General features: G+C 36.6%; 1 protein-coding gene across 6 annotated transcripts in view; it reads right to left on the bottom strand.

The window, feature by feature from the left end:
• Positions 1-15,145, bottom strand: part of NASP (nuclear autoantigenic sperm protein) — a 27,503-nt gene extending 12,358 nt beyond the window's left edge. For 2 of the 6 annotated variants that reach the window (XM_032494154.1, XM_006178422.3), the window contains exons 1-3: positions 14,684-14,855; positions 1,825-1,875; positions 818-928 (exon numbers count right to left, since the gene is read on the bottom strand). In XM_032494154.1, the coding sequence (XP_032350045.1) occupies positions 818-928; positions 1,825-1,875; positions 14,684-14,742 (221 nt within the window). In that variant the 5' untranslated portion in view covers positions 14,743-14,855. Of the gene's footprint in view, positions 1-817; positions 929-1,824; positions 1,876-14,683; positions 14,860-15,005 lie in introns of those variants that run through there. The other 4 variants (XM_032494155.1, XM_032494156.1, XM_032494157.1 and 1 more) reach the window with 4 other exon arrangements.

The following is a 15,145-nucleotide window of genomic DNA, read 5'->3' as shown; positions in this document are numbered from 1 at the left end:
AGGGTTGGGAAAAGAATGGACTAACAATATGACCCTGACTGACTGAACAGAAGGAATTTGAAGAAGCCAAAGGCTTTTAATCAGTGAGGTGAGCCTCAAACCTGAAACCCTGCTTTATTTTAAACATATCTTTTATAAGGAAGACTTCCTCAACTCAGCTATATATAATATAATCAACTAATTACATGGAAGCATGACTGACTTCAACTGCAATTGGTAATAGTATCTTAGAGGAAATTAGCTCAAACTGAGTCATAGGCTGAAAGGCTACTGCTTCAAGATTTAATGTGTACTTTCTCTCAGCATACAGAATACATTAAAGTCTTTAGTTAAATCACTTATGAGGCACTAAAGATAAACTGTGCCCCCAAGACACAGATATATATATATGGTCACCTAGTGGTTAACTACCAATGTTCAAGCAGTGCAGCAGATAACAAAAGTGTGAAGAATTTATGAAAAATGCTGTGCTTATAATAGCATTAGTGGTAGGATGACCAACCATCATGGCCTACTTGGGACTAAGGAGTTTCCTGGGACACAGAACTTCGAGTGTTAAAATTGGAAAAGTTCCAGAACCAGGACAAGTTGGTCACCCTAATTAGTGGTGACCAGAAAATTACCTTAACCCAGAAAAATAAAAGGCTGAAATTGGTCAGTGATATGTAGGTTTCATAGTTATAGGAATAAACTCATACATGAAAAACTGTTAATCTTTTAAATCCCTCCCTCTTCATTCTTTTTTCCCATAAAACAACTTTTTAATGACTCAAGTTTATTAGGAACATATCACATCATAGCAAAACTCAGTACTTACAAAAGACTAGCTGCTTCCTGGAAGGCATTGACAGCTGCTGGAATATCCCCCATCACCAGATGTTTCTGTCCTAAACCCAATAGTTTCTTAGCTTCACTATCCACATCCAGACTGCAAGAAAAAGATGAAACTTTTTTTGAATACCTGCTACATTTAAATCATAATAGTTTCTTTAATGCCTTTAAACTGCAGTATATTCCAAGAATAACCCTCTAAAAAGATTATGTGAATGTATGTTTAGGACCAATCCTGAGCAGTACTTCTCCCACCCAAAAATGAGACTGACTCAAATTATTAGGTATTATTTGTAGAAGACATAGCTTAAATAACCAAGATAACAAGGAAATTTAAGACCACAAAATGAAAAACAAAAACCCCTAAAAAACTTACTCTAAACAACAACAAAAAAGTCAGATACTCTGCAGAAGGATTACACAGAATTTAGAACAGTAATTTTCAGCCTCAGTGAGCTTAAGAATTATCAGGAAGCTTTTCCAAAACACTCATACACTCAAAGTTGACAGATAAACGCTAGGGATGCAATGTAGGCATTTACCTTTCGGATAAGCTTTCTAGTTCATTGTTATGCTTACCTCTGGTTAAGAACTATGGTCACATCAAGATGGGGAAGTTACATGGAAATACATGTGGGCTCAATATAAATCTTTTAAACTAGAAAAACAACAAAATTGAAAATGGCAACCCTATAAAAGAGATCTAAATCAGTAGAAGTATTCAAAGAATAGGTTAGCACTTGCCAGGCATGTTGTATGTTGTGCACTAAGTGCAGAATTTAAGAAGCAGGATTAAATAATTTTCTATTTTAATATTTTAATCAAATGCAAAAAATCTGAAGATCTCATCAGGACTCCATACTTTAAATTAGACAAGTACTTTAATATTCAGTTTTGTTATCTATTAAAAATGAAACAAACTGCCCTCAAGTTATATAACTTTTAGTTTATGTTTCAGATATAAATCTAATTGCACCATGTACATAATCTTACCTCTCCACTTTATCTGCAGAGGTAGAAGGAGCAGGAGCATCTTCTTCAATTCTGTAATCAAAATTAAGGAGAAAAAAGTAAAAATGGAGGCTATTTTAAGAAAATTAAACAAATTAAGAAAAATGTAAGACAGGGCAGGGTATAGTGGTAGAGTGCATACTTAGCATGCACAAGGTCCTGGGTTCAATCCCCAGTACCTCCATTGAAAACAAATAAATAAATAAACCTAACTACCTCCACCCCACAAAGGAGCTACCATTTATTTATTAAATGCCCACTGTGATATTAAGATCTATGTAATATTTACTTACATTATGAAATTTAAGCCTTACTCATTCAAATAACTGTTAAATGTTTATTTGCTAATTATGAAATATATACTACAATGAACAAGACAATCACATCCTAGCACTGAGTTTATGATCAGATGGAAGAGAATGCATTATTTCTGTTATAATACAATATATGCAATCCTAAAAAATCTCATTCTGCAAACTGCCCACTAAAAATAGTTTGTTTTTTTTAAAAAGGAAGAAGCAAAGATTCCCAGATTATTTCTTTGAAAAATCCTAATAAATACCCTTAAAATATTTCATAGCGGCATTTACTGTAAAAGTCTAGAAACAGTGACCAACTCAGCAGCAATGAGTACCCCCTAGCACCTAGACTGTGCTCCTGAAAATCCATTTCCCACCAAAAGGAACCAAGACAAAGAACTGATTCTAAACCAAGGCAGGGGAAGTACAAAGGTGAATCTGGGATCATTTCATACCAGAAAAGGACAAAACTTATTACTTAGGGTCATATCTACTCATAGTCATGCCAAAAGGAATTAAAAAGCAAATATGGAGAATCCAAGGAAAAGCACAGGAAGAGTTCTTTGTAATATTTTTGCAATTTCTCTATAAATTCGATGTTCCATAGTAATTTACAAAAATATTACAAAAGCACACTTAGGAGCCAACCTCAGTAAAATCCCACTGGCCAAAAGAAGGGACAATATGAGCATCAGCATAGATAATAACTACAATTGACTGGGAAAACTCCAATTATGTTTAAATCCATCCATGAGTTCTCAATGACACAAACAAAAAACTCATTAGTCAACTTTGGAGAATAACAGGAGACCACTGCATTATTTTGTAAATTGATAAATAAAGGGAAAGAAGAATCTACTATTTCTTTATAATACAATTAAACCTTAGGTAGGTTTAAAGACAGGGCTGACCTAAGTTATTACTAAGGAACCCTACAGATTGACACCATTCACTTGGTATTAATTTAAATCCTTGCCATTTTTACCTGCTCCATCATTTTACCTATATCCCAAAGGCAATATTTAGCTAAGTAAGGGCATATATCATTTATAAATGTGCCCCCAAAGCATACTAAAGCTGAAATCAGAACTGAGAATGCTGTTAGCTGTGATAAATTGGAGAAAAGAAAATAACAGTGGGAAAAGAGGAAACTTTATCACTGAGTACCAACACTTCAGAAGCAGTAAATCAGAATTAGAATACATACAGCAAAAAAGCTAGAGATGAGAACAAAAGAATCTATAGGAAATAAAAAGGCTTTCCTACACAGACATTACTGAAAACTCCCCAAAAGATTAAAACATACGAATAGAACTGAATTGATTAATTCTTCACATCTGAACTTTCTTAGTCATACCAAATTTATGAAAATAGGTGTGATATATGCAATATGGATGAAACAAATGAACAAAGAATAGTTTACTCAATCCAATAAATATATTAATTCAAAAAAATTAAAGTCAATAGACATTTTAGTACCTACCATTTGCTAAGAATTGGAGACAGTCTCCAACAAAAGTTAAGGCAGAAGGGACAACTTGTTTAGAAGCACAGAGAAAGGCAGAGAAGATTAAATGACAGGTGAGGACTAATGATATTGGAGTCTAAGACCTAGAATGCTTTAGAGATAAAAAGTTGCCAGTTACTTTCAACAGGATCCAAAATCTTTGCTCCTAATTCTTTTGTGAATATTGTATTAGTCTACAAGCTTGATGAAAAGCCCTGAGGAATTGGGGGGAGAGGTGCAAGAGGAATGGGGTTTGAAAATAAGCAGACTTCATAGAGCTATAGGGATGAAGGACAATTTCCAGGAATCTGCATTTCTAATAACTTTCTAGGTGATGCTGCTCCTGCTGGTTTGGGGACCACACTGTAAGAAACAACTGAATTAGAACAAAAATTATAAACTGAATTTTGTGTCGTATCTGAGCCACAGGCATGTTTACCCAGTTATTTTTTAATGTTAATTATAATAACTACATCTAAAACTATGAAGATATCACATAAAAACAGGATTTCTGCTTCTCTTGAAAAGTCATTATGTAAACTATGAAACCAGAAAAGTACTAGAGAAAACCAGGGGAGAATTACTTTGTAACTTATCTGGAAAGGGTTTTTAAAATCAGAATCATGTAAATGTTCATTGACAGATGAGGATAAAGAAGATGTGACATACACACATGTATGCACACAAAATGGGATTAGTCATAAAAAAGGAATAAAATAATGCCACCTCCAGCAACATGGATGGACCTAGAGATTATCATGTAAGTCAGACAGAGTAAGACAAATATCATATGATATCTCTTCTATGTGGAATCTTTAAAAAAGACATAAATGAACTTATTTACAAACCAGAAATAGACCCACAGACATAGAAAACAAACTATGGTTACCAAAGGGGAAAGGGGTGGGGTGGAGGGATAAATTTGGAGTTTGGGATTAACATATACACACTAATATACATAAAATAGATAAACAAGGACCTACTGTATAGCACAGGGAACTATATTAAATATCTTGTAATAACCTATAATGGAAAAGAATCTGAAAAACTATATACGTATAACTGAATCACTTTACTGTACACTTGAAATTAATAGAACATTGTAAATCAACTATACTTCAATTTAAAAAACTCAGAAATCATGAAAGATTGATAAATTCTACTCCATGAAATTCATTTCACAAAAGGTTAACTTAGCAAATATATACAGAATCTTAAAATCAACAGGAAAAAAGGTCTAATAGTAAAATATTAAAGGATATAAACACATTTACAGAAAATGAAACACAAACAAATCAACCATTTGAATACCTGCTCATGCTCATTCCTAAGAGAAACATAGATTTACAATGAGAAAGTATTTTTTACCCATCAAACGGGCAAAGACAAGGATGTAAGAGACACAGGTGCTCCCATATATTGCTAATAGAAGTTTAAATTCACAAAACCTCTAAGATCTATTTTGGCAGTAATCTATCACTCTTTGATCCATAAATTCCACTTGTAAAAATTTATCCTATAGATATACTAGTCCATGGTTTACAAGGTTATCACTGAAGCACTGTTTGTAATAAATACTGGGAAGAATTCAAACATCCATCAATAGGGAACCTGTTATGAGATAGCCACAGTACAGAATACAATGCAGCCGTTAAAAAAACTAAGGAAACTATGCCCTAGTAAGGAAAGGCAACTGTTCTGATGAGGAATGACCTCTAAGATATATTGCTAAGTGTTCAAAAATGTATCAAGGGTGCTACATTTATACAACAACGTAGAATTAGTAACTACGTACAATTTGCTTATATACACATAAGGTATTGTTGAGGGATACTTAATATATTACTAACACTGGTGGACTCAGAAAAACTGTGTGACTAGGGAACAAGGACTGAAGGGACATTTCACTATACTTACCCTTCTGGATTTTGAATCAGGATGTTATTTGCTAATCAAAAAAAAAAAACAAAACAATTACAGTATTTTTTAAATGTCAGAAATTCTGCCAATATGGCCTACATTCTCCTGTAATCAGCTGAAGTTGAACAGTGACTGCCCACTTTAAGGGAGAATTCACTACAATCCCCACCACCACTTCACTTTTTCCTATATGGCCCTCTAGGCTTTACATTTCTAAGCCCAGCTACAGAACACCAAACTACTAAATATTGGTGACTGTTTAGAAAATAAAAAGAGAGGAGGAGCCTAGAATTTTTATTTCTGGGGTTGGAAAACTGAGTACTATCCAACTAAAGTAAGATACAAGAACAGAATTCATCAGTGAAAACTGGGGGTTACATAGTAAGCATTGGTTTTGAGATGCTTATGGAACACCTAAACAGGTAACATTCAATAGGCAAATCAGAGCAAATGTTAGACTGCCAGAGATAGCAGTGCCTATTACATTCTCACTTTATCTTCTCACCAAAAAAAAAAAAAAAAATCTTGTGGCAGGTGGCAGTATTCCTATTTTCCAAAGAAGCAACTTACCCAATTATACAGATGACTGAGTAACATACATGACCCCATAACTCATACTATATTCCAATTGCCTGTTGACTTTCTGTATTCCCCAACAAGATTAAGATCTAAGGAAAGAAACCATGTCTGTCTTATCCTAGCTGTATCTTAGCACCAAAGCACAAAGCCTGGCACCTAATATTTGTCAAAATAAGTGACCAATTCTGAATCACTATGGTAGGATTAAGGACAAGTAACTTTGCCACATAGCATGTGAAGTGCCTTAGTTTCCTCAACTGTTATTAACAATATCTATCTCATACAGCATTTTTGGGGAAAATTAAATGAGAAAGTTCACAAAGTGCTTAGTTCAGTTCTTGGCACAAAGAATGAACAGATTCTAGCAAGCATTAAAAACGAAAAAACAGAGATAGAAGAAACAGAAGTAACATCAAAGGAAAACAAAATTAAGGAGGGAGTATCTAGAATGGGATGCAGCAAAAAGGTTAAGAATTAGAAAGCTAAGTATGGTAAGGACTAATCTAGCATTTAAACAATCAGTGAATACCTTTAGCAATGTTATTTAAATGACATGAAGGGAAAGAAACCAGATTGAGGCAGGTTGAACAAATGTGTATATTCTCAGAACACACCTGTCCAATTAGATTGTGAACAGGAACTGAGAGCTTATTTGTATCTCTAAATCCTAACATTAAGATACATATTAAATACATTTGTTAAATTCATAAGCAAACAAGGGAAAAAACAGAATAGGAATGCAGACTCGGGAAGAAGCAAAGAACACAGATATCTAACAGAGAAAATGTTTTTAAACATTAGGATGCTTGAATGCAGAGGAGACAATGCTATTTGAGGGGAAGGAGCGGAAACACCAAGAGACCAAATAAGTAGTTGCTGGAAGACAACTAGATGGTAGGGAGGACGTGGATGCAAATCTCCAATTTTATCTTAAAATGGGGTTTTTTTTGTTTTTGTTTTTTAACAAAAACCCTCAGTCTGCAAAGAAAGTATTCTATTCAGGCTCTTCTTCTGGAAAACTTTTAAGTTCCACAAGGTCTCAACTTCTTGTTGAGCCATCTATTCTCTGTCGGCTACAGCAGTTCAATGAACATTTGAACAAAACAGTATTGACCAGTCTCTAAATTCTTGGCCTCAAATATAAAACAAGGACAACACTGGCAATCCAGCTACATTCCTTAGAATATGTCTTCCAAGTCCCCCCAAAAACTACTTCTCTCCTCAAATCTCCCACACCATATTCCACTCCCGCCTTACTTCTAAAGCAGATCTTGCCTCATTACTTCACTGAGCAAACAGAAACAATCAGGAAGTCTCTTTTCCTCAACCACTGAAACTACCAACCTGCTTGCATCTGTACCCACATTCTCTGCTATCCCTATTTCCATGAATGAAGTTTCCCTGCTAGAAACTTCATATAGCTGGCCCTTTGTTATTCATATCTCATTGAAGCCATCCTGACCACCCAATCTAAAATAACCACCCAGTTACCTCGTATTACCTTAAAATAGGGTTAAGTTCAGTTATCTGCATAGCACTTTATCACTGATATTCTCTAATCTTTATTTATGGTCTCTATTCCAGTAGTGGAAGCTCCATTTGAGAGCAGAGATCTCTACTAGTCTCCTTAACCAGAGCTTCTAGTAAATAAAGCAAATGCTCAATAAATATAGGGTAAATAGGCTGCCATCCTCTCTTGTATAAGCCCACCATCTGCACTCTTGGAGGTGTACTTTTGCTTTGCCAATAAAATCTTTAAAATCTTAAGTACACAACACTTTTGTTTCCCATCTGAATTCTTCTCTTTCCAAAGAGACAAGAACTGAGGACTTTCCCTTTTGGGGTAACACCTTCTTGGTGTCAAGACTCGGATCATAGCAACCTCAGATTGCAGATTGCCCACTTTCTTGCTTCCAGGTCCCAAACCAACCAGAGGGCTCAAACTGACTGCTTGGACTGCGGAGATCCCAGGTCTGGACGGGAAGCCAATAGTTCATCCCTGCTGGGACTCCCTGGGCTGCATCTTGGCCAACTGGGACTGTTTTGATCTACAAACTCTATAAAGAAAATAACATATTCCTCTGTAATGTTGCTTGGCCACAGTACCAACTTCTCTGCAAGGAAGTGTGGCCGGTAAAAAGGAGCATAAATTCAACCACCTTGTTCCAGCTTCATCTCTTCTGCAAAAGACAAGGCAAATGGTTTGAAATACCATGAAAAAATATAAAATGTGCTTTTAACTAGAAGGAAAGAAAACTGTTTCACAAACTTTTCCTAAAAGAATTTTAGCTAACTTGTAGAATCTCCTTCACTACCACCACCATTTTACAAATGGGAAAACTGAGGTCCACTGCAGCAGCAGAAATAGAATCCAGTTTTCCTGACTCTAAGTCAACATAGAAATTTAGCATCATCTGTCATCCTCCTTATTAAGTTTCAAGGTATATTTACAAATAAATACAAGTATAATGGGGAGGGTATAGTGCATGCCTAGCATGCACGAAATCCTGGGTTCAATCCCAGTACCTCCATTAAAAATAAACAAACAAGCCTAATTACCTCCCCTCCACAAAAAAAAATTTAAAACAATGTTTTTTAAACACAAGTTTAACATCCACCTACAACACAATGGATGAGGTGATTTGTATTCATACAATGGACTACTATACAGCAGAAAGAAATTACTAGAACAATATGTGATGTGGATGATTCTCATAATGTTGAGTGTAAAAGGCCAGATGTAACTATATACTGTACATATAAAGTTCAAAAACAGACTAATCTGTAATTTTGGAAGTCAGATAGGGAAAGTGTGACTAAGGTGGGGGGCTTCTGTGTAGTGTTGTGTTTCTAATTTCCCTTTGTGAAATTTCATTCAACTGTACCTTTAGCATTTGTGCATTTTGTAGTATGCTATATTTCAATAAAATGTACTGAAAAAGTAGCAGGTAAAAAAATTTTTTTAAAGTTCAATGATTTGCTTTGCACTTTTACACTTTAACCCATCTTTTTAAAAAAAAAAAACTAAAATTAAAGAGCAGGCTTTACAATCAATAAGATACTTGAGTCAGGACCTGGCTTCCTTCCACCAACTAAAATTTACACTGCAGATTTAAATGAGAAAAACAAAAACAAGGAATCTTCGCTGTTCTTGAGATGTTTATCTGCAAATTTTATTATTTTCTGCAAATTCCAATGTATACTCAACCTTGTTACTAACTTGAGACTAAGGGTTAGCAAGTAGAGAATTATAAATCTTTTGCCTGAGTGACCCAAACATTAATCTACTTTTCTTTCCCCTAGAAGGAAAAATGTTTCTCTTTCTTTGAAAATCCATTTTATTTTGTTCATCCTATAGTTATTATCTTCTTTTGGTGTGATAAAACACGTAACATAAAATTTACCATCTTAATCATATTTAAGTATACAATTCTGCAGTGTTAAGTATGTTCACATTGGTGTAAAACAGATCTCCAGAACTCTTTCATTTTGCAAATCTAAAACTCTATACCCAAAGAACAGTAATTCCCCTCTTCTCCCTCCCACCCAGCTGTTAGTAACCATCATTTTACTTTCTATTTCTATGATTTTGACTACTTTAGATACCTCACATAACTGGAATCATACAGTATGCCTTTTTGTCTCCAGTTTATTTCACTTAGCATAATATCCTCAAGGTTCATCCATGTTGTACCATGTCAGAATTTCCTTCCTTCTTGTCAGAATAGCCATCATTAAAAAGTCTACAAATTAATAAATGCTGGAGAGTGTGGAGAAAAAGGAACCCTCCTACACTGTTGGTGGGACTATAAATTGGTGCAGCCACTATGGAGGACAGTATGGAGGTTCCTTAAAGAACTAAAAATAGACTTACCATATGATCCAGCAATCCCACTCCTGGGTATATATCTGGAGAAAACTAATTCAAAAAGACAAATGCACCCCAGTGTTCACAGTAGCACTATTTACAATAGCCACGACATGGAAACAACTTAAATGTCCATTGGTAAGTGAATGGATAGAGAAGACATTACACTTACACACACACACACACACATATGTATATAATAAAGAAGTGGTGGTATATAGACACAGTGGATTACTCAGCCATAAAAAAGAATGAAAACTGCCATTTGCAGCAACATGAATGGACCCAGAGATTATCATTAAGTGAAATCAGAGAAAGACAAATTGTGTATCATTTTTATGTGGAATCTTAAAAAAAAAAAAAAAACACCCACATTTTATTTACAAATCAAAAACAGATTCACAGACATAGAAAACAAACTATGGTTACCAAAGGGGAAAGTGGGGAGGGATAAACTAGGAGTTTGGAATTAACACATACACAATACTATATATAAAATAAACAAGGATATTCTGTATAGCACAGGGAACTATACTCAATTTCTTGTAATAAGCTATAATGGAAAAGAATCTGAAAATATATGTATATATATGTGTATGTGTGTGTATATATACATGTACGTATGAATAACTGAATCTCTTTGCTGTACACCTGAAACTAACATTGCAAGTCAAACTACACTTCAATAAATAAGATTTTTTAAAAGGATTTCCTTCCTTAATGCTGAATAATCTTCAACTGTGTGTGCTTTTGTATATTTTGCTTATCCGTTCATTCATCAATGGGGTATTTCAGCTGCTTCTACCTCTTGTCTATTGTGACTAGTACTGCTATGAACGTGGTGTACCAAAAAAAAAATCTCTTCAAGACCCTGTTTTCTTGCTGGGTCATATGATAGTTCTATTTGTAATTTTTTTGAGTAATCTCCATACTGTTTTCCATAGCAATTGCACCATTTTACAATCTCACCAACAGTGAAAAAGAGTCCCAATTTCTCCACATCCTTGCTAACACTTGTAATATTCTGGCTTTTTGAAAGTAGCCATCCTAATGGGTGTTGAGATAATATTGTGGTTTTGATTTGCATTTCTTTGATTAGTGATGTTGAACATACTTTTATATGGTTGGCCATTTGTATATAATCTTTGGAGAAATGTCTATTCAAGTCTTTGCTCATTTTTAAACCAAATGATTTGACTTTTTTGAGTTGTCATTCATGCTTCTAGCTCTTAACCCCTTACCAGATATATGATTTGTAAATATCTTTTCCCATTTCATGTTGCCTTTTCCCTGTTGACTGTACCCTTTGATGCACAAAAGTTGTAAGTTTGATGTAATCTTACTTTTCTATTTCTACTTTTGCTGCCTGTGCTTTTGGTATCACATCCAAAAAACTACTGCTAAGGCGAATATCATGGAGCTTTTTACTTGTGCTTTCTTGTAGGAGTTTTATAGTTTCAGGTCTCACATTCAGGTCTTTAATCCATTTCCAGCTCATTTTTGTATATGGTGTAAGATGAAGGTCCAACTCTTCATTCTTTTGCATGTGTATATCCAGTGTATTTCCCAACACCATTTGTTGAAAAGACTTTCCTTACCTCAAGATAATTTGATCATATGCAAGGGTTTATTTTTGGGCTTTCTATTATATGCCACTATTCTATTTGTCTATCTTTATGCCAGTACCACACTGTTGTGATTACTATAGCTCTGTAATACTTTGAAATTAGGAAGTGAGTCCTCCACTTTGTTCTTATTCAAAATTTCTTTTGGCTATTTGGGGTCCCTAGAAATTTCTTATAAATTTTAGGATGAATTTTTCTATTTCTGTGAAAAATGTCATTGAGTTTTTTTTAAACTGAAGTATAGTTGACTTACAATGTTGTTAGTTTCTGGTGTACAGCATAATTCAGTTATACATATATATCCTTTTTCATATTTTTTATTATAGGTTATTACAAGATATTGGGTATAGTCCTGTATGCTATACAGAACGATCTTGTTTATTTTATATAAATTAGTCTGTATCTGGCTATTGAGATTTTGATAGAAATTGTGTTGAATTCATACATCTTAGTAATATTAAGCATTTCAATCCATGAACATGAGATATCTTTCCATTGATTTGTGTCTTTAATCTCTTAGCAATGTTTTGTAGTTTTTAGTGTATAAACTTCCACCTCCTTGGTCAGGCTTATTAAGTACTTTATTCTTATGATACTACTATAAATGGAATTGTTTCCTTTTCAGATTGTTCATTATTAGCGTATAGAAACACAACTGATTTCTGTGTTGATTTAGTATCCTGCAATTGTGCCAAATATGTTTATTAATTCTAATAGTTTCTTTTGTGTAATCTTTAGGGTGAACCTCAGTTTTTAAAGTGGTAAGTGAAGACTAGTTTTGGACATGCATATTAAGGTTATCAAAGTTAATGGGTGTGACAATGAGTAAACTGTCTTGAGAGTACAAGATCATACTCATCTTATTCAGGAATAATTTTGATATACTTAATCCTTTTATTTTTCTGCCCTATTCTTTCCCCCTCACCTCAAAAGCACCTTGAGATTATCAAATATCAGACTTTTATATCTAAAACAATCTTCTAAGAACAATGTTTTACCAATAGAGATTCTTTTCTCATTTACACATTTGAGCTAATGTATTCGCCTAACTCCTCCACCCCACCAAAAATCAGGTCCACAAGTATGCTGGCTAAATCTTTCACGTGAATACATTCTAGTTAGTGACATTAGTTCATCATAAATCCATGAAGCTAACTCACAAGAAACTATCAATTTTACTTTAAACAGCAAACTACTAAGCACCAAAATAAGCCTCAAACCAACACAACCGAACCATCCACTTATGGAAATAAAAATAACAAACCCCAGAACTTTAAGGATTATTGAGCTAAACTACTTTATTTTTATTTTCTCTCTCTTCTAAAGCAACAAATAAGTATTCAGGAATTATTGTAAGACAGCTAAACTAATATTCAATGCATCACGTAAGACTTCTAAGCTTTCTCATTCCTCCTTACCACTACAGTATAAATTGCTATATTCTTTATCTTTTGTAACATAAACAAAAATGTTAAGAACTAGTTAGAACGCTAATGAGGACAAGGGCTGACTTAGCATTTAGACAATCACTGACAACCTTCAGCAACGTTGTTAAAATGGTATGAGGAAAGAAAAGCCAAAATGAAGCTTTTTACAGACGACAAAACTGTGGCCTATCATTCACTATTTAAGCAACGAAAGTGGTATCAAAATCAACTCTGAACTGAGGTTTATTTCTCTTTTTTCTCTCTACTGGTTTGGAAGTTATTCCTTTTATTCCTTCAATTATACTTAAATTATAATGTGCCTTCTTATGAGAGTTTAAAAGCAAGTCATTTTCTTTACCCTCCCCCTTAAACATCTTAGACGGTTTACCTCTCAATACCCCCAGCAACTTAACTGAATGCTGCCTTTATTGTTCTCTCCAACCAGCTAGTTAGGTTTTCATGCAATTTTCTCTCAACTAAACTTTCTTTTGGGGTCGGGGGAGTGGTAAGTAATGAGAATACAAACTTTAAATACTGATGTTCAGCTCAGACTCTGCCACTTAATACTACGGAAACTATTTCTTGTTTCTTCGAATGAACTGTTTCCCTTCACTGTTCAAAAAGTACCTTATGTCTGAGAGGCACTGCGCCGCTTTCAAAGCAGTCATGTCTTCTACCATTCCCTCCAAGTGGAAGGTAGAATCCAAGAGGGATTCTACCAATCCCTCTATTACACTTCAGCGCATAATACTTCCAATTTTCTTAGCAACCAAACACTGCTGTAAGTGAGGAGACCGCAACGCAGCGCTAGATGCTCCGCATCCCGATAAAGGCCCCCAGAAGTAGCCAAGTCTCTGGGCAACACTCCCAAAGTCTAAAAAGAATCACGATGCTCTTCACCACAGGAAAAAGAAATGGGGCTCGCTGAGGGTAGAAGGGTACCAGGTGAGCGAGGAGACAGCGCGGAACAAGACTCATCGTTCCCCGCCGCGGAAGTCCGAGCGGCTCTGCGAGCCGCGCTGTCCCAAACAATGGAGTTTTCCCGCCTCCTCAGGGCCCCGCCCCCTGCTCAAGGGCCGGCTGAGAAACGAACGCACGAGCGCACAACCCCGCCCCCGAAAGGCCCCGCCCACTCCGACCCACCGGTCCAGCCTCCTTCCTCGTGCAGGGTTGTATTTTTTTTTTTGGCGCCAAATCTCTGCTGGTTTATTTTCCCGAGTTGTTTGGGGATTCTACCAGAGGAGTAGGCCAGGAGTGCGGGAACCGCAGGGCGTAAAGGCAAACCCGCGCGCCCAGGCCCCGCCTCCCCGCCGATAGCCCCGGGCCGGGGAGGAAGGAGAGGGGCAGGCGATGGAGACAGCCGCCGCTGCCCCCGGCAAGATGGCGACCGCGAAAAGCAGGGCAGGGGGCGCCAGCCGACCGGCGTTACTGCTAATGAGAGAGGCTCTCTGCAAGAAGTGGGCTTCTCCAGTGTCCAGGCCTCCCCGAACAGCGACGGTTGTTCATTGGGAGGCCCGTCTTCCCACCCTCCGGTCTGTCCCTCCAGGGTAGCCTCCGTCCACCACCCCCTCCCTGCGGACTGGCCAGTGCCTCAAGCTCTCCACGGTCCAGCTTACTTTTCGGCGGAAACCAGCTCCGCGGCGATGGCGGCAGTGGCTGTGGACTCTGCGGCCATCGTTCCCCTGAGGTGGTGGACCAGCGGACGGAATAGAGCCTGTGAAAAAAACAGGGAATTTGGGACGCCAGAGACTTACTCAGGGACAAAAAATGGCAGATTGGAGACCCCGCGCGGCTGGGCCCTCTTATATAGCAGGGCCTTTCGCCCCGCCTATCCACTTCCGGATCCTCCCCCTGGAGTTTAAAGGGCCAGGACTCAGCCCCAGTTCAGCCCAAGGACAATCCCCGCCCTAACCGTCTTGATTCTGTGGGGTACCTTACCTTCCTGGCCTGCCTCCTCGAAAAAAGCAACTTCCTATTTCTCTAGCAAGTCGAGTCAGAATTAGAATCTTGACACTACAACTGCTGACTGGACGTCTGCCAGCGGCTTTCAGAGAAGAGAAAGCTAGTGCTGCTCTACA

This window comes from Camelus ferus, chromosome 13, assembly GCF_009834535.1.
Source record: "Camelus ferus isolate YT-003-E chromosome 13, BCGSAC_Cfer_1.0, whole genome shotgun sequence".
NCBI classification, from domain to species: Eukaryota; Metazoa; Chordata; class Mammalia; order Artiodactyla; family Camelidae; genus Camelus; species Camelus ferus.
Note: the sequence above shows the minus strand (reverse complement) of the source record. Positions and strands in the feature narration are given on the sequence as shown.